At 42.6% G+C, this 26,209-nt stretch overlaps 1 protein-coding gene across 1 annotated transcript in view; it reads right to left on the bottom strand.

Moving 5' to 3' along the window:
* Nucleotides 1-7,944: 7,944 nt before the first annotated feature.
* ATP10A (ATPase phospholipid transporting 10A (putative)) overlaps nt 7,945-26,209 on the bottom strand; it is a 111,182-nt gene continuing 92,917 nt past the window's right edge. The window contains exons 13-21 of the mRNA XM_416881.8: nt 25,106-25,290; nt 23,461-23,782; nt 21,802-21,878; nt 17,539-17,664; nt 12,891-13,091; nt 10,760-10,840; nt 10,570-10,674; nt 10,051-10,238; nt 7,945-9,267 (exon numbers count right to left, since the gene is read on the bottom strand). Of these exons, the coding sequence (XP_416881.4) occupies nt 8,562-9,267; nt 10,051-10,238; nt 10,570-10,674; nt 10,760-10,840; nt 12,891-13,091; nt 17,539-17,664; nt 21,802-21,878; nt 23,461-23,782; nt 25,106-25,290 (1,991 nt within the window). The 3' untranslated portion in view covers nt 7,945-8,561. The remainder of the gene's footprint in view (nt 9,268-10,050; nt 10,239-10,569; nt 10,675-10,759; nt 10,841-12,890; nt 13,092-17,538; nt 17,665-21,801; nt 21,879-23,460; nt 23,783-25,105; nt 25,291-26,209) is intronic.

Genomic DNA, 26,209 nt, shown 5'->3' with positions numbered 1-26,209 from the left:
TCTTGGCTTTCTGACCCCAGGGGACTTGGCACGGCCAGGTGGCACTGGTGGCAAAGGAGGAGGCCCTTGGGGTGAGCGGGGAGGGGATGCCGAGTGAGGAGCTGATCTCTACCTGGTTTGGAAAACATCTTCCGACAGAGATGAATTAAATGAGGACGTGCATGCTGTAGGTAGGGTGAGTGCTCACAGTGCTGTGGTGTCCAGCAAGCAGGACAGACAGATGCTGCTCCTGCAGCATCCCACCTCTGGCACTGCCCGGGCTGCAATGCATCAACCAGCAACAAAGAAAGAAATTTTAAAGAAAGGAAAAAGTATTTCCCTTAGATTTCCCTGGCTGCATGACGTAGCTATGATCAAAATACCCAAGGCTGGGTTTCCAGGGTTTCCTGTACACGCAGGAGCTAATTAAAGGATTTTTCTTGGCACAAAGGATCCTTCTTCAGCTGTGGCTGGAGGAAATAGGGCAAACCCAGGCACTGGGAGCTGCATCAGCCATAGGTCAGCAGCAACAAACAACGATGAGCTGCAGAGTCCCCTTCCATATCTACCACTGCAATGCACTCAGCATCAGGAGGCACTGGCCTCTGCCCTGCTGCAGGGCATCCAAATAGGGGTGAGGGGATGCGAGGTGCCCATCAGGGTAGTGGCAGGAACCCATGGCTTGTGAACTATTTCCCCAGGGATGGGCATTTCCCTCCACAAGGCTCAGCGCTGCAGCTTCTGCTCCAACAAAATGAAACAAAAATAAGAGGAGAAAGAAGTGAGCAACTAAGCTTAATAGCAAGATTGAGAGTCGGCTGTGTTGCGGTCATGGATTCTTGCTCTACATCCTACGTGTGTTATGGCTGCTAACTCTAGAAATACCTCTCCTGGAAAATAACAAAAGTGTGCAGAAATCAGGTAGCGCCTTCCTAAATCAATACAGCTGACAGAAATCGAATTACGTGAGCAAGAACATACTTGATTTTTGCCTTAATTTCCTGTTTGATACCTTTCTGAGAAACCAAACGCTTTAAAAACTTGGTGATCTTCTGCTGGGATTGCGAATAACCAACAAGGCAGCTGGCTCGTTAGCTCTCTCCAAATTCCCCACACTGCAGCTGTGGCTGTGGGTGAGCTGTGGAGCAGCAGCCAGGCAGAGGCTTGCAGAGTTAAACTGCAGAGAGGGGCTTCGTTACATCAGGGCAGCGAAGGGACACAAAAAGGGGCTTTTGAGCTCCAAGCTGCCAACCAAAACAAGAAATGCCCGCACTGCAGTAAAACGGCCAATTGCATTTCCCCTTTTATTTTTTCCTAGGAACAACAGTGAATGCAAATCGCTTCTCTCTTCAGGCAATGCCTCTCCTAAATTACCTTCAAAAAGCATCCAAGAGCCTATTACTTAAACTTGAAGGTATCTGCATGCTTCCTTCCTTTCTTGAAAAACTAGAGCGTTCTCCTCCAGCCCCTGATGCTGGGGACAGCAAGTTCTGGTGGTGCACCTGTGCCTGTATTGGTCAGGCATCCCCAGGTGCTGACAGCCTCAGGGGGACTCATGTCCCTCAGCTGGTTCTTGTCCACTGCCCTCCTACTTGCAAAAAGTAGGCTTTGTTATAGAATGGCCCTCTGGGAAATAGAACTGTACAATTGTTGGACTTGGAAGGGACTGTTGAAGGTCACGTAGTCCAACTCCCCAGCGGTGAACAGGGGCACCTACAGCTAGCTAGATCAGGCGCTCAGAGCCCCATCCAGCCTGACCTTGGGTGTCTCCAGGGGTAGGGCATTCACCACCTCTCTGGGCAACCTGTGCCAGTGCCTCACCACCCTCATTATAAAAAACCTAATTATATCCAATCTAAATTTCCCCTCTTTTAGTTTGAAGCCATTTCCCCTTGCTCTGCGGAAGAGTCTGTCCCCTTCTTTCATACGGACCGTCTTTCGATACTGAAAGGCTACTCTCAGGTCTCCCCAGAGCCTTCTCTTCTCCAGGCTGAACAGCCCCATCTCTCTCACCCTGTTCTCACAGGGGAGGGGGGCTAACCCTGGTCACATCCCATAGTACGATGCTGTGCAAGTCCTACATGGACAAGTGAGACTGGAAGATGAAGCTCTCTGTTGCTTGGTTTATCCGAAGTTTGCATGCATCACCAGTACACACTGATATAAGTGAATTAGTTCACTTCTAAGCCTCAACATTCAGTGCAAATCTAAGACGATCTACAAATGTAATTGTGTTTGCAAAATGTCAGGGCTGGTGCAGACTGCAAACGCGCAGCCCACTCAGCATAACGTTGTTTCGTGCAGTACAGCAGTACACACAGCTGGCTGAAAGGCTTTGTCAGAAATTTGGGCTTTAAGTAAACTGTTGCAGATGTGTACCTTTAAAAGGTTTGTTTTTCACTTCAAGTCAAACCTTCCTATTTTCATCAGTAATTTGATGAAAGAGCTGTGCATTTTCAGATTTGTACGGTGAAATGCTGAATATCCCCATTTTCTCTCTCCAGTTTCTGAGTTTGTAGCCTCAGCTGCTGCTGAATCTCCTCTGGTGGGCACGTGTGATGGGCATGGAGGAAGTATCCAACAACACACCACTTAGGATGGGTTGAGAGGCCTCTCCACTGCCATCAGTGGCAAAAGGCCCCCAAAGAGACATGGTTTTCTCTTGTTTCTAGTCACAGAATCACTGATCCCCAAATGGCTGACATTGACATGGACCTCAGGGCCCGCTTGCTCCAGCCCCTGTTCCAACAGGGCCACCCAGAGCAGGGTGCCCAGGGCCACATCCAGGCGGCTGCTGGAGATCCCCAAGGAAGAGACCCCACAGCCTGTGGGCAGCCCGTGCTGCTGCTCCATCACCTGCACAGCACAGGAGTGCTCCTGGTGTTCAGAGGGAACCTCTTATGCTCCAGTTTGTACCCAAGGCCTCCTGTCCTGACACTGGGCACCACTGAATACAGCCTCCGTGCACCCGTACTTTGGGTATTTATGAACATAGATGAGATCCCTCTAAGCCTCCTCTTCTCCGGTCTGTCACCTTCTTCCTTATAGCCCCCTTTAGATACTGAAGGGCCACTATCAGGCCTCCCCATAGCCTCCTCATCTACAGGCTGAACAGTCCCAGCTTTCTCAGCCCCTCCTCACAGGAGAGATGCTCCAGGCCCTTCATCATCTCGAATCCTGCAAATGATGAGCGCCGCTGTGCTGTATTTTGGATTTCTGAAGAGGAAGGTGGCTGTATGCTACCTATGTAAGGAAGGGAAGGAGGGAAGATTTAGGTTGGATATCAGGGGAAAGTTTTTCACAGAGAGAGTGGTGAGGTGCTGGCACAGGCTGCCTGGAGACGCTGTGGATGCCCCGTCCCTGGAGGTGTTCAAGGCCAGGTTGGATGGGACCCTGGGCAGCCTGGTGTGGTATTAAATGTGGAGGCTGGGGGCCCTGCCTGTGCTGGGGGGATTGGAGTTTTGTGATCCTTGAGGTCCCTTCCAACCTGGGCCATTCTGTGTGATTCTGTGTGTGTGTGTTTTGGGGAGGAAAGTGGGGAAGGGCTGCTGCTTTGCAGCAGGAAGACAGGGATGGTTAGATACAGTCGTACACATAAAATGGCCTGTGAATTAGCAGGAGTCCATAAAACCTTTTGCTTTTGGAAAAAGAGATGAGCAAGCACAAACAGAATTAGGCACTTGGTAACTTATATTTGTCTAGTGCTAGCTTTTCATTGATACTTTTTCCAGTCTCTCCCAGTGCTCCCAGTTCACTTGGGAACTATTTCTGTGCCTGTCCCATACACATCACAGTAACATCGGGATGACCAAGCTGAGTGCTGAGGCTCCCTTCATTGTTCTGTCTGCTCTTGGGCTGCTGAATCCATCTGTAATTCTCCTTACTGCTGCGTTACATCTGCACAATCCCATCTCTAGGAGCTTCTGCAGTGCCTTTGGCACACACTGCAGAGCATGGGCTGTTGTACTGGCATGAGTGTCCTGAGCTTCCACACGCATTCAGTAACAGAAGTACATGTCTGAGTTTACTGTGAGAGTGAACAGTGCCTGAGGCACTGAGCAGCTTGGATCAAGAACTCAAAAATGTGAGGTTATCCCTATTTCTAGTTCAGGTTTTGATGTAAATGTTGGGATTAGGGCAGGAATTGCAACTGCCAGATGATTCAACCCAGTGCAATTCTGATGTAGTTTATGTTAAGCTTAATATATCGGCACCGCTGCAGCTGGTATTAGCGCAAAGCCCTTTCGTGCAGCACCTTTAGTGGGTAAAGCTCCCCAAATCCCCCATATCTGCTGTGTGTGGATCGGGTGATCGGCCCGCGACACTTCGGGCTGTGAAAGCCTGGGGTGGAGCTCAGTGTGAGCGTGACACCGGGATTAGGGGGATGGCCACAGCTCTCCATGTGATGCTGAGAACAGCAATGAGGTGTGTGGCTGCCCTGGGTACGGGGCGGTGGTACATGGCCGGGGCACTGCGTGAAAGCACCGGGTGTTTGCTTTCTGTTTTGACATTTATATGCCCAGTTCCACTGCGCCAGCGTGTGTGGGGGATGTTATTTCTGGGCTTAGAGTGCTAACTTGATAGAAGGCCACTGTGCATCCAAGGGAAATTTATAAAATGGATAAATCACAAAGAAGTTAGTTCCCATAAATAAGAGCGAGGAATACGGAACATTGCAATGCTTAATTCATAGCTGTGTTCTGCTGGGTCATTAATTTCAACGCGGACTTCTTCATCAAGCAAAGGCTGGCAGATGTAGCACTGCTTGCAGGGCTCAGCGTGGTCATTATTGGAAGCCGTGCTGCTCACAGACTGGAAACGGGTATTTTAAGGGCCTCGTGGAACCGTGCATGAAAAAAGTTGTATGCTTTGAGAGCATCGGCCTCGTGAGTTTCAAGCTTTCTTCTGTAAGACACGGCCACGGCTCAACCGCGCCAGCAGGACTAACTTGAGAAGTTTATTTCTACTTGATTGAAATCAATGTGCGCAGCTTCGAGAAGCTATTGCTGTTTGCTTAGCTAAAATGTTTCAAATATTAATAGCAGCTCCAAGTTGTTGACAAGCCCTACAGCCCAGCAAGTAACGTGCTTTGATGTGTTTGTCTTCTGGCAGCCGAAGAGAGAACTTGATCTGAAAGGAGAAGAATGAGTTTGCTTAACATTTTCTTTCCAAATGCGAAATCTGTTTTTTTTTTTTTTTTTTTTCCCCTTTTAATTTTTTATCCTCCTCTCCGTGGTTGAAATTCCGTTTGTATTATTTTAGAATTCATCTCCCCGAAGAGAACGGAGATCCCTTACTGACTTTGTACCAACCGAGTTCTGTGCCCCCGGGGATCTCGCTGCGTGCTTCTGGCGCGCGGAGGCCCTGATGTTCTGGGTCTCCCTATCTGAGCTCACTGCGCCATTGAGGTCAGCGGGATTATTTGGTCTATTTCAGATTAAGCTCAGGGATGTTTGCACCATCGCCGCCCTAACAAGATTTTTTTCTATCCTTTAGCACAAAGCTTTTACACTGTATGCATTTCAAAATATGTCCCTAATATATCTCTAAGCATGGGTTTTTCTTGCAACAGAACATGGTACTTATTGAGGTCTGACTCCCAGCTGGGGTAAATCAGATTGCAGAAACCAAAAGCTGCAGTGGTGGACCTTGATCTGCAGGAATGGTGAGCTTCCCTGCACACATGACACAGGTATACCGTACACACACTCAGTGCAGCACTAACACAACCATGTGGCACTGCATGAGCACCTCTCAGCCCCAGAGCAACCCCTTCAGGGAACGTTCAGGTTGAATATTAGGAACAATTTCATCTCACAAAGAGTGGTGCTGCAGTGGCACAGCTGCCCAGGGAGGTGGTGCAGTCACCGTCCCTGGAGGTGTTCCAGAACCGTGTGGATATGGCACTGAGGGATGTGGTCAGTGGGCATGGTGGGGGCGGGCTGCTGGTTGGACTGGGCGATCTGAGAGGTCTTTCTCAACCTTAATGAGTCTACGATTCTATGCTTTTATCTGTCACAAGGCATTGCTAGTAAAGAATTACATTCCTTTCTATGAGAGTATCTCCCAATAGGGCGCCCAGTGATACTCCAGCACTTTCTGTTGCCTGCACCAGGCCATGAGGTAGAGGTAAATCAATAAAGTGGTTTGTGCCTGCATGCTCTGTCCTGGAATGGCTGCAATTTGCTGTCTGTAAGGCCTGCCTCAGGTTCACAAGGTACTGCCATGTTTGGGCCAGGAACAGTAGCTGAGCCTTCAAAATACGGCTGGAACTTCCAACTGGCTGTGGGAGGCTGCAGAGAGCACAGCCTGCTCAAATAATAATCCCAAGGCTCAGCCTCCAGCCCTGTCACCTGCAGGCTGCGCTGGACCATGCTGTTTTATTTAGCCTGTAAGCTCTACAAGGCAGAGTGACAGGCACGTGTGTGACACACACGGCACACTGCTGCTATGAGCCCAGGACACTTGTGACTGAAGGGTGCATTTAATGCCTGGCTACCTACTTGGCAGCCCACACCCTGCTGTTCTGTGAGGCCCCATTTTACAGGCAAGGGAATGTTTCTAACCAGACAGCAAAACTGACGCATTTCCCCTCTGACATTAAAAGATAATGCAGCTCTACGTAGGTGAATAATTTAGAATGGCAATTGCTGCATAGTTCCGTGTTAAATACCACTAACTAACCTTGCAAAACGTTACCTCCACTGTCGTCCCAGCAGATGGACTATCAAGAAGCAGAAGGCTGGCAGAGCAAGCAGAGGTGTCTGCATGAGGAATCCTCTCACCCAGCTGAGACAGTGCAAAAGGTTTCCCCACCTGAGCTGAGCTGTGCAGTTCCCCTTCCTAGACAACAAGGAGAAAAAAGAGCTTTGACGGCAGCACACCCCTGCCCTACTGGTGGGGCATGGAGCAGCAAGCTGGCACCACGGTGCCTATGCCTGCCCACCTTCACTGAGCCTGAACTTCTTTTCTGAGTCAGCCACGTGCTTATAACTCTTCACAGAAGGCACTGACAACCCTGTGAGTCCCTCAGAGTATCTGCTCTATCCCTAAGTAATTCTAATTCCAAAACGTAGTTTAGCAACATGTTGATGTGTCATATTTGATCAGGGTAACATATTTACAGGCTGATAGCTCTTAGATTGCTTTTGTGTCTTCCTTTCAAGAGGCACTTCCCCCTCTCTTATTATCAATTCTGTCTTTGGGGAAGAGGCCGCTCACTGTGTAAGTCTTTAGAGAAAAGATCCCAAGCAGATTACAACACCACACACAGTAGACACTGTGGCTTAACTGGCTGAGTAGCTGCTGTGGGACCTGGAACTCTGCTTCCAAGAAGCACAACATGATGGGAACAAGCCCTGACCTGAAACAACTGATGGTAAATAAGGCAAAGACCGCCTGAAAACCTGTGCTGAAGGAAGTGTGTCAGGGAGCATATACATGAACGTGTGACAGGGTATGAGAGAGCCCAGCAGCTCCCCAAGGCTAAACGCTCTGGGGTCTGACAGGTCAGCACAATGCAGCCACATGCCAATACACCAACAGTGCTTCTGACACATGAAGTCTGCACAGGCACAATCTCAAAAGCAGTGCAGCTCCCTGCCTTTGATACCGGAGCTACCTTAGACCAGGCTCAGGCACCTTGCCATGTCTGATGACCAAGGGCTTGACCGAACCTGGCTGGACCAACAGCAAAGATGTGAACAAAACCTTCCTCTCGGGCTGCCCGTTAGCAAGCAGGACTGACCCCTACAGCCAAAGCAGCCCCTTTGGTGCAGGGCCCCAACACAACAGATCCTTTCATGTTAAGCACTGCGGCAGGCACCGCCTCTTTGCCACCCGATAGTCCCAATGCAAATGGAACTACCAGAAGCTGAGCAGCCAGATACAAGGTCACATCCAACCAAATGCCAGCTACTGCAAGTGAGGGGCTGAGTTAGTATTAATGCCAGACTGAGACGTCGCTTTACAATATGGATGGTCATTTATTTATTGTTTTATCATGACACATAAAAATGCTATGGCTGCAATATCAAAATATGGTGTCACTTATAAAATACCAGTATTATTAATGCGGTGGTAAGATACTGTTAACATTTACACAGATGTGTGTCATAATTCCACAGTCTTGCCAAATGTTTTGCTCCTATGACAAAGCCCCGTGGCAAGCAGACAACGGATGGGATGCAGTGCCCTATCTGTTATCATGGTTTTGCATCTTTGATTACTGAATGGCCTATAATGGTATCAACGATTGGTGCTGAATCTAATCCTTTTGGATATGTTAGACAGGTCCTCTGCTTTTACAGTATGTGTCAGAATAAAAGAGAAGCATCTGAAAAATAAAGAGATGGCATTTCCTTACAAAATGAGATGAAAAAATAAAAAAAAAAAACATATAAATGGAACATTCAAGTGTTTCTTTTTATATTTAAAGCTCTTATTTCAATATACTGTATTTAAACATTCTTAAATAATCACTCTGTACCTTTGATTTTCTGTTTCATTTTTGGAAACAAATAGAGTAATCTCACTATAAATGTGTGCAAATAGAAAATATATAAATATATTTGAGGCCCATGTCATAAAAAGGTGGACTCAGAATTGTCACTTTTCCAATGGTCAGCTGGGGTCCCTTTCATTTTGTCCTGGAAGTTATTCGAGCTCTGTTCTTTTAAGTCTTTGAAGTCCTCCTGCAAGGAAGAGCCGAGCACACACTTCCCATCTTGTGTTTCACTTTGTAAACTACTTGATGACACCTGTAAAACAGTTCCAAAGCGACTGAACAGTGGAGTTGATGTGATCCACTTCAACAAACTGAAGTCTGTTTCGTCGACTGCTGAGCTCCATGGGAAAGTTGTTCCCATGGGAGACAACTCCATCTCTGAAGTGCTGTGAGTAACTTCATGAAATCCCACGGACCTTTCCTGGCTATGTGCTGATGAGGGGAGACTGCTCTCCTCATAAAATGGAGCACACTGGGGAGAGGCAGACACAATCCGATCTGTTGCACGTTCTGCCTTTGTGTGCTCTTGGAAAAGTGACTCATTTGTTGGAGATGTTGGCGAAGGCGTGTTTTGGTTGTAAGGCTTAAAACTGTGACTGGCATTTGAGGCAAGGTTTGGTGAGAAGCTGTTTGCAGAGGATTGTGTCTGATGTATTGGTCCTTTTTTGACATTCAACTTGGTCAGAAGCTGGGTGCGAATCTCTGGAGATAGTTTACTCAACTGGCGTCCAAGCTGAAGCTGCGTTGGGAATAGTGTTCCCTGAAGGGTTCTGTACAGAAATCTGCAAGAAGAGAACGTGCACATGAAAGGAACCGAAAGAGAGGAGGTACTCAAGTCATTTTCATGAGAATATATAAAAAAATGTAAAACACAGGAAAAGATTTATGTGCTCTTCTTATGTTTGATGCAAGAAAGATAACTGATGAAAAGTTCTGACTTCTGTGCTAATATGTGGATTAATAACAAGCAGTGTAATAAAAATGTTTTTTTAGCCAGTGATGGCATATGGTCTTTCATCTTTCCTGGTGTGGACTCAAAGGCAAAGGATAGATCAGTTGGTAGGGACGGCTTCTTACATCCATGAGCAGGCAAGTAAGTCCACAACATGGGCACAATCTGGTCTAGTACCAGATCTGGAGGTTGGTGGCCCTGCCTGTGGCAGGCAGTTGGAGTTTGATGATCCTTGGGGTCCCTTCCAACCTAAGCCATTCTATGATTCTATGAACATGCTATCAGAATTTCTGTGTTGTGCAAGAGGACAGGTTAAATCTGGAAGCATCATGAAAAACCTCACAGGATAGAAAATCTCTGCATGGCCAGGAGCTTCAATCTACACTAGTCTACAGGAGCCAACTGTTTACAATTGTTCCCCTCCTGTGGTGTAGAGCCAGGAGCAGTGGTCTCTTCCTGCGGTCAGGAGCACAGAAAAGGTCAAACAACCTGACTGGATATAATGACCCATTGAAAAATGTTGTCTTGGCTGATAAGACAAACAGAGGATATATTTCTTGCCCTCGTAATCGTACGTATGAAGTGCTTTCACATATGAGGAAAGATACAATACCTGGGCAGCAATGCAACTACTGGTGATATAATGCAAGTGAAGTAGAACATCGGGTCTCCCATCAGTCTTTCCATAGTCCAGTAGGGATTGGATGGAGGATGGCATACTGGGCAGGAAGCATTGTAAACCAGAGCCACAAAGAAAAATAAAAGGATACTGAAGATGCAAGATGACCAGTGGAGGAAAGTCTAGAACAACAAAAGAAACAACAAAGGAGCAGTGATTCTTTCCTTTCTAAGAAAACAATTCTGAATTAACTGTTCTTAATTTCTGAAGCCAAATCCATACATGGCAAAGAATTTAGAGCCTTAGATTGTCAAAGATTCGTATTAGGTACAAAACACGACAATGCTGTGCACAAGTCACAGTTCAAAACCTTTTTCATGTTTGCATAAAATACTTGATAAAAATAGAACATGCTGAGTGAACGAAACAAACATCTTGTGTTTTTGTATAATTGCACTAAGAAAGAAATGACAGTATGCCACCACGCTTCTGTAGAGACTGTGGGTACCTTACCCAAGTTTTGGTTTCAATAGCCAAATGTAGAATGATGGTGAAAAGTGCTGTTGTGGTGATGGGAGTTCCCCAGGAGAAAATATCCACCTCCGAATCATAGTAAGTCTGTAAAGGAGACAGAATTTAGCCCAAGATGTTACCAGTTCTCCTCAAAATGCCTGAAATAGCATGTCTTGAACCAAACACTTACAAAATAAGGGATGAAGAAGCAAACGAGGCTTTGATACATAGCATCAATCATGTTCATCCAAAACATGTGTGGTTGATACTCCTGTGGCACAAAAAAAAAGAGAAGAAGGAAATCAGAGATGCTATTTGCTGGGCTAGGTATTTTAGAGTGAACATTCCAATGGACCCTTTGGCTTGTGCCACTGTTTCCAACACTTTAGTGATCAGTGAGGTACCCTTGTGGATGAATCATGAAATCTATCTGCAAATCACCCCATTCTGGGAGGAGAATCTTCTCCATTTTTGTTCGCTACCAGAGGGTGTAATCTGAATCTGACGCTTCCAATACACACTCAGACCAGCAGAAAGTTATGAAGGTGCCCAAAGTTATGCACTACAGTTACACCAGTGATTTCAGGTGCTCTCCGAGATGAAGGCATGTGAGTAAATGGGTTCTAAATCATGTGCAGCATGTGCACCCAAACACAGAATATATATTTACAAGAGAGAAAAAACAAAATGCACAGATGCTTAGAAAGGAAGATCCACAACAATGACCTTTAATTCATGTATGAATGTATGCTATATTACAAATACACATACAAAACATATGTATATATATAATTTATCTGTGTGTGGGTACAAAATTACTTGCTAAAAACAATATTTGATCTAGCATTTTGATTGCGGTGGTATGAATGATCATAAAAATGACTGAGGTATAAGGAAAAATAATTTATACATGGAAAAATGTGTATCTATTTATTTCAGGATACAGACTCTGTTTCTAGCCATCAGGCCCATCTCGGATCTTTCCCCCTTTGAAGAATATCACAGCAGCCTAAAAGCAAAAACTGAAAGATGCTTAGAAAGAATTATGGTGTCCTTTTGCCCACTGAAGTAACGTGAATAAGGACTGGAACAGGTCGCTCTGTGCAACTGTGGAATTTCCATTCTTGGAAATATTCAAAATTGGACTAGATAAAGCTCTGAGCAACCTCATGTAGCACTGAAGTTAGGCTATTGTGGAGCAGAGGACAAGATGATTTCCAGTGATCTTTCCAACCTCAATTATTTCAAAATTCTGCAGGCATACAGGAGATACCTTCCTGAAAGTGATCCTACTTAAAGCAGGACTTTTGCCAGTTTTTAAATGCCTTTTTAGGTATTCAGAGAAAACACCACCAGATTTCAAACAAACTTAGAATAGTCCCTGTGCTTGCTGACAGGAAATAATTGTACTGTGCACTGGAGATTTCTCTCCCCATTTTGCCAGCTAAAGACAGGCGGATGCAACTACCCAACAAGCTTAGGCTGTGATTAAATTTCAAAGAAATGTAAAAAATAGAAAACAAGAGCTGGGTGAAAAAGAGAATTTGCACTAAAGTGCTAAAAGTAAGTTGCACTAAAATTCTTCCATCTTTCCAGCACAGTGTCTAGCAGTGTGTCAACAAGGACACTGAGAGGCAAAATGGTCACTGCCTCCCTCAGAGAGCGCAGTGTCAATACTTTTAAAAAAGGCTTTTTCCTTGAAAGCAACAATTGGATGTGGATAGTTTTGCCGAGCAGAAAGATTTTCCCACATTACACTGTAGCTGTAATTATTGGAAATGGTTTGGATTCAATCCTGTCTTCTGTTCAATTCTGTCTTCTTTGTGCGATTTAAGCAGACAGAGACAAGGTGCTTTCAACAAAGCTTTCCGAATCTGTTGTCTGCTGATGATGACTTCCCTCAGAGTCTATCAACCTCTGTGCTTACTCCTAAAGCCATCTTTGTCTTTTGTCTGTTCGTAAAGGGCTGGGGCTTGAAGTTTTGACTAAGTATGCTGAGGTACTACACAAAATCTACTTCAGTAGCTATTTGTGAGTCTAGATCATGAGGGAAGTGTTCAGCTCAGGCTGATTTGAAGTGCCCATCTTCCCACCTGATAGACATTTCAAAACATAGCTGGTCTTTTTTGTTGTTGATGATGCTTCAGATGTACTTTTGCCATCTAGATACTTTGACTCAGATGAGCAATAGCAAGCAATAGCAACAATGACTTTCCAGATCTTTTTATCAGCCATGTGCCCACTGGGAGCCAGGTTGCTTTCCAGTTGAACCTGAAGGCATCTAGGAAAAAAAAACAACTACAAAAAGCTGAAGCTTTTACCTCCATATTCTGTCCGCTTTTATAAAGCTGAGGTACAGACAGTAACACTTCAGCTGGCACATCCTTATCCAGTACACCAGTAATCAGTTGTGGAAGAGAAGAGAAAAGCAAATTAAAGAAGATGAGATACCACTGGTCAACCATCGATGAGCCGGAGAACCCACAGTAGAACTGGTACCAGAAAAGAAGGGCCACAAACATCTGAAAGAGAACCAGCAGTGCGGTAAATATGAGAGGAGAGACAGCATCATCATCCCATTCTGAAATCATTCCCATTCCAGTTCTGCAAGGACTTATCCATGTACCCTAAACACGTGAAAACCTATACTTGAACTCGCTGTTCCTCGTGCTTGTAACACTTAACTAAGCTACAGTTTGGCTAATCTGGAAGTCTTTGCGCTGCTGGACCCTCAGATCTTATGAGTCAGGGCTGGCTTCACACAAAATTAACTTTCAGTTCAAGTGAAATTCTGAAATGCAATTTCGTCAACCCTAAAAAGCTCTCTCAACTGCAGCATACCTCTAGGTATTTGAGTACGGACCCCATAGCGCTTACATTGCTGTCATAAGAATAAGCATTTCCATAATAACACCTTCTTCTGGTTTAGAAGGCTCAGCTAGTCTTCAAAGGGTAAATGCAGAGTTTTTCCAAGACCAACATGAGACTTCCAGAAGCAAGACAGATGAAACAATAGGGTCTAACGAGGTGGTTTTAACTGTTCTGATCTTTGTGCTTTGAAATTCAGCAAATGAGCAGCACAGTGAAGATTCCTTTGCCTTCCTTTCTCTTCATTTGAATGAAGAAATTGATTGCATATGCAGCAATGGTACTGTTCATGTAGTTTGGTTCTACCTCCTTCTTCTACAGTCCCTGCAACGTGAAAAATCCTAAGGATTTTAGGGCTCAGGAGAGGTGCTGATCTCACCCGTGAGAGGAGGTTTGAGGTCTAGAAATAGGTGCATAGCTTCCTAGGGAAGGAAATAAATTCCAAAGCTTGGTCCTCCTAAAATTCTGATTTTAATTACTCTTTGTAAAGTGATTAACATTACAGAGAAGGCAACCTTGGCAACTGCCCCTCAGGGGTTTTCCTCATTTTAACCACGAAGAAGGGAAATGACATGACCTCTCCCTTCATTTTTATATATAATATATAATATATTATCATTATGATATATTATATAATATTATTTAAGTTATAATCATTATATTATATATAATAATATAATATGATATATATTATATATATATATATTTATATCTTTTTATATTTTTTTCTGCAAAGCTTTCAACTAGCTGGAGTACGTTAACCCTACTTCATCTTCAGGTATTTAGAGGAAAATAATTTATTCTATCTGAAATTCAAATGTGGAAGAAAAATAGCCACAGTCTGCTCGGGCACTGAAAACCACTGTGAGGAGAATAATAAGCATGTCTCGTACGGGGAAACTGACACAAAATAGGAGGCTTAATCCTGCTACACATAAATGTATATAGATGTGTATACAGAGAGATACACAGTAGGTACACGTTCAAGCACTATGTGCATACTACTCTGTAGTAGTTTGTATATCAGTAGCAACATGTCTCACAATCTGTGAGCTTATACCATAAACTGATCTTTAAAAAGTTAAGCAGTAGCATATTCTTAAGGATCATCTTTAGAAGTGTTTCATATATTTCAGGTAAAATGCCTTCCTTTGCCTAAAACAGGACTGGGTTAACAGAGCTTTTGATCAGTTGGCTGGAACATGGCAATTTCATTCATAATTGAACAGACTTCGAAATTTATTTCCTTTCCACATCCAAAAGACAACAAAACTTCCTGAGTCTTTCACAAAATGGAATTGCAATAAATAGACAGATTTACAGACTTTTCTCTTCCTCGCTTGAAATAAACATAATCCAGCTAATCCTGGACCTAAGAAATTTTCCCCTCCAGAGCCTTCCTAAAATGAACCCATCCTGGAAACAGTTTGGCTTTGGCAAAAAACACAGTGTTTTTGTCAGGGGGTTTGTCATCAAAAACAGAGTGTTTGATGAAAACACACTCAGATGAGAGTTTTCATGCCACCTCTAGTGTAGGTCTCAGCAGTGCTGTTAAAGAAAGCTGTACAAATAAGTGGCACTCTAGTAACCAGTGAATCAATTCCTCCCCCCTCAAATTTTATTTCGGATTAAACAAGTGTTTGATTTAAAACGCAGCATTTCCTCATTTGTGTACACTACCCACCTGAAAAACAGTCCAAACAAATTAAATTCAACGAGTTTTTGATATAAAAATTGAGTTAGACTTTTGATGAGAAATGTTTCTTTTTTTTTTTTTTCTTCCAGATGAGTCTCTTAGGAATTTGGCCCCAAGTGGAAGACTTCAGTGAATACAACGCATGTCAAAAAATGTCCAGTGCCCTCTTGCAGAGGTAATGCATTAAGGAGAACAAGCAGTGCATGCTTGTGCAGTAGAAGTTTGTTTATATAAAGTCCCTTTGTATCATGCTTGGTTATTTCCAGTCATGCTATGTTTCAGTTTATATTTTATTTGTATTTTTATTCTCTCTTCCAAGCCAAACATCTTGGAGAAGTCATCTGAGTTTCCAAATGGCTTTGCAGCGATGTGGAATTTAAACTTTGAGTTAGGTTCTAAAGGAAAATGGAAAGTTTCATAATACAAGCAAATGGGAAAAATAACACTTGAGTGAGTAGAAACCTTGCAGAACATTTGCAGTGTAGCTATCTTGCTCTCCACTGAGAATCATCCAGAATTTTCTCCAAGCAGAAAGATCAGGTGCTCCTATCTTTCATTTCTGAATAATCTTCCCTTAAGGGCAGGCACAGTGTCAGACATATTCATGTCTGTATGCTGGATATACCACTACAGTTTAGAGACAGTAGAAACAAGCATTGCTCAGAAAGCTCTGAAGGCTGCCAAGGCAAAGTCAACACAAAGAGATATTCTTCAGTTATATGCTAACCCTGAGGCAGCAGCTATTGAAAATGTCTTACTAAAAACAGCATGAGAAATAATACTTGTAATAGTGGGGAGTTGTATCAAAGGAAATGGAAGATTTTACATGGGCTGAACAAAAATGTAGATATATAAACAACATCTTTGGCTGCTGATTGCTGGAATGTCTTACGTGTATTACTTCTTCTTCATCTTCTTTTTTTTTTTTTTTTTTTTTTTAATTTTTCTATTTTTAATATGAGATTGCTCTGAAATACCCTTCCTGGAAGTGGGAGGTTTGACACTGCCAAGCCAAAGGGTATCTTGGAAATGTTCAGCGCTGGGGCTGGAGTACAGATGTTCAGCATCATCCAGGATCAAGCTGTAGTACTCACACATTTGAAAACCAGCACACATTTCACTGTTGTGTTTCAACAGGTGGATCTCCACTGACTGCAACAAGATTTAAACCTACTTGTTATTCCAGACTCAGGCAGCAATCCAGACTTTCCAAGCCCCTGCTGGTTTTTTTTTGCATGTAGTTTCTGATCAGACCACAGACAGCATTATATCATGCTCATGTTAGCACAAAGCTGGTTTATGAATGCTTTAGTTCTCCTATATGCTCCAAGAATATTTAAAATTTTGAGCACATAATGGTCTTTTCCTGAGAAGATAACTATCTTCAGGTTGAGATCAGACAGAGATTAGCCAGACCGAGAGGAATTTACATAAAAACTTACCACTGATTGAGAGACTGAAACTGGATGGAATTTGGAAAGCAACTTTTACGAAATGGAGAGCTGCATTTTTTCTTAGTAACATTTGGATAGTGAGGATGAAATCCATTCTCCCACTCACGGTTCACACATTACCCTCTGGAGTAAGCAGAGGTCTGAGAGCTCTGGCTCTCTTCTTTTTCCCACTTCTTCATATCCCTGGCTCCCAGGGTGATTTGTAGGTGTTGAAAGTGAGGAGATCTATGTGCCAGCCAGCCACTCCCACACAGCTGATGGAATTCTTGCTTGTCTCGTTAGGCAGTTTTCAATCAATCACCTTTGTACTCCGAGATCAATGCGAAGGCACTTTGTTAGAACCAGGCAGTCGAGCTGCTATGGCTCAGTGCCCAGGACTGGACTAACTCCTGTTTCATACACCAGGGAGGAAACACAGACCCTTAGTCTGTTCTTCACCATGGTGTGCTTCCTTTCTAATGAATTCTTTCAGTTAGCTGGGAATAAGATAGATCAATGAAAAATCTTCCAGATCTTGGCATCTGAGACACACAGAGGTCTTGAATTATCTCAAGTCACCAGGGAAATTGTACAATGATTCATAAGCAATTACAAGATGGAGTCAGGAAGAGAAAACACACCCAACAGCTACTTTGGACCAATGCTGGATGACCTTGGCATTAAAGATTCCCGTGTCTAGCCAGCTAAATTCTGTGAAACTGCTCTATTAATGAAACTTTTCTTAAGTAGTGCTTGTTATTTCTGTTACCTAATTTGCACATTCAGCAGCACACTGTAGCTGTTATGGAGTGAGTCCTGTATTTTTGCAAATGGCAGCCAGCTGTCTTTCAACTCTGCAAGTTTTTTTGCAGCTTATTTATAAGCTGTTTGAAGGCTGACCTAATGCTCACTTAGCACAGAATAAACCCTGGAAACATATGTTGCTACGAAGCTGCCAAGTTAAACACTTACTGCATTTTTGTAGAAGAAATACAGCACCATGTTGGCAAGTCGGGAGTAACACCAGTGACCATGAACAAGCAAGAGCTTCTCCAAATGTCGGAACCTTGGGATTGCAAAGTCGCTTGCCATTACTGCCTGTAACGAGAGAAAAGTTGAAACCACTGTTGTAAGGTGTCACTTTCAACCCCAACAGTGAATCTAGTCATCTTCTCAGCTTATAAAGGCACTGGAAGTTGTGGTGACGAGGAATCAAACTCATTATAGTGCACAGGAAAGGCAGCCTTGGAATTCACATGAGAAAACCTGGTGGCTTTGCAGAACACGCCAGAAGACCTGGTCCTTGCCCAGTGGAGATGATGGTCTATGCTCCAGGTTGTGACAAGCAGAAAGAAAGCAAGAGGTGGGAGAATGGCTGGCAAGTAGTTGTATGAGCCGGAGGGCTCAGGATAATACATGTGTGAACATCTTGGCGGCTGTAATGTCTTTTTCTGTAAAACCAAAGGGTTGCTTACAGGGCAAAATGAACTGCCAGTGAATGAAACAGAAAAGCACAATTAAGAGCTTGCATCACAATTACTGGACTTCAAATGACAAAACAATAAAAACACTGGTTTCAAAGAACATTTGCAATCCCAGCTTATGAAGTTTACTCAGCAGTCCTGAGACATCCGCATTTTGAGGGATTTTTTAAATCATGTGCTAAAACTCTCTATGAATAATCGTGTTAGATGAGACTCCCCTGGGGTTGTGCAGACTGCCAAATCAAATTGACAACATGAGTCAAGTGGATGCACTTTACTTCTGAATGACTAAAATTCAAGGCACTGTACATCTAGATGACACAATCCTTTAAGTGATGGTTATCACAGACATTTCATGATCTTTCATATCCTAGGATCACATTAGGATTTAATGTAATACTACCTTACATTTCATTTTTTTTTAAATTTTGATATCAGCTATCTTTTCACAGTTCAGCAAAAGCATGAGGAAAAGTGAAAATCTCCAGAGGACCAAGTCTTCCCCTCTAGGGGAGGGTATTTTATACCCTACTCTCTAGGGTATTTTGGTCATGTTTTCAAATGAGACATCTTTCCTTTTAATTCTTCCCTCTTCCTTTTCTTGGTAAACCATCAGAAGGAATTATTTTTCCCAAATAAGTGTGCTTTTAGAAGCTAATGAAATAAAACTGAAATCGGTTGCACCTCGAGTACTGTGTCCAGTTTTGGGCCCCTCACTGCAAGAAAAGACATCGAGGCCCTGGAGCGTGTTCAAAGAAGGGCAACGAAGATGATGAGGGGTCTGGAGCACAGGCCTTATGAGGAGCGGCTGAAGGAGCTGGGATTGTTCAGTCTGGAGAAGAGGAGGCTCAGGGGAGGCCTTGTTGTTCTCTATAACTACCTGAAGGGAGGTTGTGATGAGCTGGGCGTCGGCCTCTTCTCTCATGTAACCAGTGATAGAACTAGAGGGAATGGCTTCAAGCTGCGCCAGGGAAGGTTCAGGCTGGACGTTAGGAAATACTACTCTGAAAGGGTGGTCAGGCACTGGAATGGGCTGCCCAGAGAGGCGGTGGAGTCACTGACCCTGGAGGTGTTGAAGGAATGTTTGGACGTTGTGTTGAGGGACATGGTTTAGTGAGAACCATTGGTGATGGGTGGATGGTTGGACTGGGAGATCCTGTGGGTCTTTTCCAACCTTGGTGATTCTGTGATTCTATGATTTCAGTATAGAATGCAATGTAATTTAAGCAACAGATTTTTATAAGCACTGGGACATTTTTTAAATGTTGACCCATCCGTCCTGGGATTTCTCAGGTACTGAGATACAGTTGTTACAATCTCACTGCACACATCAGTCTGATTTGTCTTGCGGATACGCTGCTCTTCACGATTTGAGAACAGAGCTGTGCCACATCTGCTTCCTTATTCTCTGCCCAATCTTGGCCTGTCCCAATGTTCAAGCAAAATGGTTAGCTTCTTTGCAGCTATGTTTCTGAGATATTACTTCACAACACACTGTGAGAAATGTTTTATTTTCTTAAATTCCATTTTGTTTAGAATGAGGAATATGGGAAGACAGTGTTATCCAACTGCATCTGCATGTTTATTTCACTTCAAAATATAGTCTCAATTTTCACTTTTTAATTTTTTCTTCCAGCTTTTTCAAAGGAAAAAATGACTCATGGTCCACACACTTCCATAGAATTTGGAAAGAAAATAAATCAGAGTGTACTGCTGTTTCAGACATCCAAATCCTCAGAGCCTTTTGAGTATCTGCATGCATATGATTCTGACAGCTGTTTATAGTAAAAAGGCCTGCATGGTTCTTTGGACCTTGGAGCAAAGGAAGGGATCTACTAATATTTTCCACTCTACTGAACTTCCATTTAGAAAAACACACAGTTTAATGGGTTAATGAGCAAATAACTTTCAGACTTAAAGACACCACACAAAAAAAGAAAAGAAATGGGGGCATCTGAGGACTTCTTATTGTCAGTGCTCAGCTGAAAGTAGCATGATGGCGAGAGTAGTTAAAAAATGCATGCTACATATGTCTGCATTAGGAAAAAAATGGATCTGAATTAATACAAAGATTATGAGACCTGATAAGAGCTGATAAGACTCAAGGAGCCTGGGCAGACCCTTTTTGAATTGGTGGGCTTGGAGGAGACTCCACATTCTCCTCTGGGTTTCCTGGACTGCCTGCCAAGTGATGGTGCAAAAGCTATGCAAAGCTCTTGGGGCTTTGTTATGTAGCAGTGAATATACTTGGTATTAGCTTAGTTCAAGGCTTCCTTTTCTCCTGCCCTCTCCATCCACCACAATCAGATTCAGAGGGCCTATAGCTGAGATGCCATATGCACAGTAAGTATCAGAATATTTTTGTGGTAGCTTCTTCCAGTCTAAGTTACAGCTGCCAACTCTAGAAAAGCATTTTTAAAGACATTTGAAGCCTGAAATCTTTCTCTTTGAATAGCACTGATGGACATCCACCTGCACTGGAGATGACTTTGACTAAACTTCATGGATGATTAAAACAAGGAGAAAATAAGAGCTCTACTAGGTCAGGCTGAAACCCATCATATTTGCTGGTATTCAGCCTTTAACAATGGCCAAGAGACAATGCCTTTGGAAGAGTGTATGAATAGGAAAAGCATCTGACTTTTCTCTAGACTACTGTCCTAGCTTCTAGAGAATTTTATGCCAGAAAACACACAACTTTGCCATCTAAGTTCAAAGCTCAAGTAGATTTTTATTTCTTAAGTTTGTGTTTTTAATCCAGTTAAACTATAGTACTCATGAAATTCCCCAAAATAAAAAAAAACTATCACCACTTCTTTGCTCCACTGTGGGGTACAGAACCACCTGCTGGTAACTAAGTTAAGGAGTATGTTCATCTGCTCAGGTCCTCAGGATGAAAACAATTCCCATCCTACCTGAAGAGCTCTTAGGTTGTGGAAATGAGGTATCTTCCTCATTCTGTGTGCCTTACTGCCATTTCTGGTACAAGCATAGCAAGTGAGCTACATTAACATTAGGAGACAGAGGCAATAGATAATACAGTAGGTAAATAAACTTCCTCTCTTTCTGGGGACTCTTATATAGTAGCAAATGCAGTAATAACAGGCTGAACACATCCAAAAGACTGCAGGGCAAGTTCCTTTACTGTGCCATTCCCTGTGGCAGGAAATGGGAAAAAAAAAAATCCCAACACTTGGTGCTGTAGAGAGCAATGGTTCTGCAAAGGGCCGCAATTTTCTATTTCTTCACTGTTCTGCTGTCTGGATAAGGCTAAGTAAAAAGATGTGTGGGCGTACTGGCTAAAAGATACCACTACACTATGCAAACAAACTGCTTCAGCTGGATGGGCTTGTGCAGCTGTTCCATAGGAAGAGTATAACCAAGCAGTGCAAGAGAGAATAACAGCAGAATAAGGCGACTCTTATTTCATGTCTAACTAATACACTGCTGAGCTTTATTTCCTCCTTGAAACCAATATTTACTAAACGATTTCTTAAAATATATTGCTTAGAGGGATCTGATAAGTTGAACTTTCTGAGAAGTCAACATGTAAGTTCAGCACAGATCTGAGAACAAACACAAGCTCAAACTCAAGCTGAAAGCATCCTTATGAAGCACATTAGCACTCAGCACAACTTGCAGCTTCTCCTTTATTTGTGCTGGCTATTCAAAGGCAGCTTTGTCAAGCTAGCATATGGGAAGTGCCTATTTCACTCTTTGCACGTGCTTTTCAGTGAACGAGCAACATTACCTGCATGCCTTCTTGACCAGAGATCCCCACGCCAACATCTGCAACTTGGATCATACTGACATCATTAGCACCATCACCTGAAGATGACAAGATACAGTTTTGTTTTTCACAAGTAGACCAGGAAACAGCAAAGCAAATGAAAACTAGTTATTACTATGTGTGGGCTGAGTATAGGAAGGGAGATGTGGGATTAAAAAAAAAAGCCAGCTTTGGAACCTAAGGTTCAAAGCTTGGCAAAGCTGCCGAGACATTCTTTTCAGTAAAACATAAAATATCAGCCCTGAACTGAACAAATATGAAAACACTCCAAGAATGAGCTTCTTAGTGCTGTTACTGCTGTCTGCAGTACGGTATGATTAAGAATGAAACACACTGAAGATGCCCATCTAGCAAAAAACATAACAATACTAAAAAGTGGATGAATTCTTGACTTGGGCTGCCTAGTCTGACATCGCTAATATAGCACTGCAGGCAGATTTATCTGCATGGATTACAGAGTCATCATCTCTTGCCCTTTTTCTAATCATCACACCACAAGGTGACAAAACTGGTGTCTTTGTTACTGTTCAAAACAAACTCAGCTTAGCTCATGTTGGTTAAAAGGGAAGATGGAACAACTCATTTTTTAAGCCAGAGCAAAAGCTTGAATTCAACGCACAGGTTCACTTTGCTTAGAAAGACTGAAAACACAAGCTACTCATTCTTCACTACTGTTTTTAGTCTTTCTGGATAATTCAAGTTAACCTGTTAGATATTTTTGACAACATAAGAAAATGATGATGCCCATGGTCAGTCAGCCAAAGACATAAAATAAGAAAGGAATATTTCTGATAAATGTAATGTAGTGGACATGGGGATTCTTAAAATCAGCACACATTTGGTGCTGTGGATGTCACAGGTGTCTGGCAGTTACTATGTACTTCGGATTTCTCACAGGTAGGTCCAACCCATGTGTTTGTGTTATGATTAACTAAGATAGGTAGATGAAAGATACCGTGTTTTGTGATAATATATGCTACAATTGTATCTCCTAGTGCCACCTGAGCCTAAACCTGAGATAGGGAAAGGAAAGCTGGTTGATTTTTCTTACGTAAAAATCATGGAAACATGAAAGAAGCTGCTAGATTTAAACCAGGACGCATGACAAAATCTGCCCTTCGCCAACTCAACAATTAGCTGTGAAGTAGTGTAACAGCTGGCACGATACCAGTCATAAATTCATTCTCTGTACAGATGGCCAATTCATGTCCTTTGCTGTATTGCTTACTTGTGATGAAAAATGCAGACCCTTGAGCTTAATCATGGCTGAGTGAAACAACAGTAAGCACACTTTTTGTTCTGCGTAATACACTGATTGCAAAATGGTGTTCTGCACAGTATCAGCTAATTCAGTTCTTCACAGCAGTGTTTGGACATACCAAAACCTCGAAGCATACTGTACTGTCACCAGCACCTAACTTCTGTAGGATGAAATCCTAAATGCTATTCCAAGAGTTCTGTACTAGCTTTGAATAAATGTGTTAAAGTTGTTTGAAATATTTTCAGATGCTACTAGAAGGTATGTGAGTTGTATGGTAGCTGGAAGGATCCCACTGCAAGTCAAAAACTCAAGATTCTCAGTAAACATCAAAGCGGGCTAGTTTAAAAGGAGATATTTACCTATTGCCAAGGTCATTGCTTTGAGTTTGTCTCTGACTAGTTTCACTACCATGCTCTTTTGGAGTGGAGTAGAGCGACAACACAGAACTGAACGGCACCGCTTGGCTAGTGCAAGAAATTTATCTTCCAATGTAGGTTCCAGGGCATAAGCTAGAGTCCTTCCATCAATCACTAGGCCCAAGCTGGAAAGCACAGGGGAAGAGGGTGGATAGAGAGGGGTGAACCCAACAGTCATGTTTCCAGTAGCTTCGTCTATTGTGTTGTTTGAAAATTTAGACTCTACACATTGCAGACACTGCTCCAGCAAGACAGCACATGTCTCCTGAAAAAAATTCAAAATAAATATGTTTGAGAGAAAAGAACATGTATTCAAAAATTTGTGTGCTCTGTATATTTAGGCATAAGGAATATGGAGAATGTGTATATTTGCTGCACCATAAACGTTTTAATTTCTTATATTCTCTATTCACTCTAAACACATTTTTTTCTTTTGTGGAAGACATGACAACAATGAAGACGTGAAAGACCTAAAACCTAATTCCTCTTTAACATGCAGTATTGTATGCTAAACTAATTTCTTTTAGCTCCTTCTCAGAATAAGTGTTGGAGAATGATATAATAATCAGTATCAGTACCAAGTTAAGCATGGTGATGAGCACCGTGTATACGCCTACAACACTTATCAAGTAGTTATGCATTATTAAAGGCCAATTAAAGGTTATTTAAGCCAAATTCTCTGTCCTAGGCATACTCAACTAAAAGACATTACTGAGAATATATGAACTTTTAAAATGAAATGCTACTGGTTGTACAGCAAAGAATGACAAAAACTGAAAGATCATTGAAAGTCAGTTTACCAGTTCAGTTGATACACTCAAGAAGGGAAAACGCTGTTATCTTTTCTTCCTTTTCAGAAAGAATTGGAGGTGGATACTGCTGACCTACCTCTCCTCTGCTGATCTGAAGTCCAATTTTATCACCCCATTAAAGGGCTACATCACTATCGGTCTGGTTCCTTGCATGTTAAACCATATCAGTAAACTCTCTGTGACTGTCTGCTTGCGACAAGTTGAGCACAGGAAAGATCAGCAATTCAGAAGAATTAGAAAAGGTCTGTTAGGAAGCAAGTCATTACCGTAGATGTGCTTTTCTGGCTTTTGAGTGCTAGCACTGAAATTTAAGTATTGTTTCTATTTCCAGAGAAAAAGCCATCTGAGAAAACATGAATGAGTTATCTGGATACTACATTTCAGTGTAAAGCACACATTTTCAATTCAATTGTTTTCTTTCTAAGCAATTGTTCAATAACAGGTTGCTTTAGTGCCAATATGCAAAACGAGGGATGTTTTCAGAAAGCATACCAAAGGCAGGCATTTATGTTGTTATGGCATGTTGGTGGATCCCAACACACACAGTTAAATGTCTTCAGTGAGTTTATGGCACATGACATTACAACTTAGAAATATAATTCACTGAAAAGTATTCAAAGATTTGTCCTACCTGAAAATTACGGTTGAAGCAGGAAAAGGAAAAAAAAAAAAAGAAGGAAAGGAAAAAGAAGCCATCAAACTCTTAATTGTACAAGTTGAAAACAAAGTAAAGCTACTTCACAAGTAGACTTCAGTATAGTATTGGATCTGCTTACTGGTGATTCAGCATTCAATGTGATGATTTCCTCATCATGATCTAGTAGCTTGCAGGCATATGCAATATTAACAGCAGTTTCTTGCTTGTCTCCAGTAAGAACCCAAATCTGCAACCCAGCTTTGCGCAAGCTTGCAATGGTTTCTGGAACACCATCCTGTAAACGGTCTTCAATACCAGTGGCACCTAATCACATGGAAAAAAGTAAATCATTCCACATTCAGTAAACACTTAGGGTTCACCTCAAACTCTAAGCTTGTATTTTTGCAAAAATTATAGCCACTTTCTGGGAAACAGCTAAACGAAACTAACAATGCACGCAATATTCAAGCAGCTTTTTGGAGGTATCCAGAGAGAGGAGTAGAAAACAGCCGGTGTAAACATTTGCATCAATAGTCAACAATAAATCCACAGTTCCAAACTTCAAAAGCAAACTGATGCCACTTTCTCAGTGGTTCACAAAGCTAATGTACCTTTGCTTGTTGTTTCTCTGCTCTGTATCTTCACCCTTTCTTCTGAATGCTGCTAGATAAGATATTATTGATTTAGATCTAAGGGGTCTTGACTGCCTTTCCTCAACTAAAAGAGGACTGGTCATTACAGACTTCTCCCTTTCAGAGGGGAATGACAGAAGAACTGCAGCTCGGTAACCACACATTAGGCTTTAGACATAAACTACTTACTGTCTTGTGGCTGCTCTTTGCTCTTGTAGAAAAATGCTGGTTGCCCAATGAGATTTAGTAGAGAGTAAATCATAAATCTATAACCCATAATGTAGAAGGAAAATGTGGCTTTTTCATACTCCCAATGAATCTTCCTACTTGTTTATAACAAACTGAGTATTTTTCCTATGCTTTCATAAATCAGTAGGAGACAAATTTTCAGACTGTCGTAAAAGCAGCTCAGGACCAAGCTCAGTGCCACCACTTTGTTCTAGAGAGGCTTCAGTGTGAGGACGTGTAAGCCCTGACTATCAGACAACGTGAAGATAACAAACACACAAATTACCTGAAACAACAGGAAAAGCAAAGCAAACTTCTGCCATCTCTTTATTACCACTATAATTGTTTGAAGAAGAGCACTTCAGCCATAGAAGCCCACCTGC

The sequence above is a fragment of the Gallus gallus genome, chromosome 1 (assembly GCF_016699485.2).
Source record: "Gallus gallus isolate bGalGal1 chromosome 1, bGalGal1.mat.broiler.GRCg7b, whole genome shotgun sequence".
Lineage (NCBI taxonomy): Eukaryota > Metazoa > Chordata > Aves > Galliformes > Phasianidae > Gallus > Gallus gallus.
This window is presented reverse-complemented; position numbering and strand designations above follow the sequence as displayed.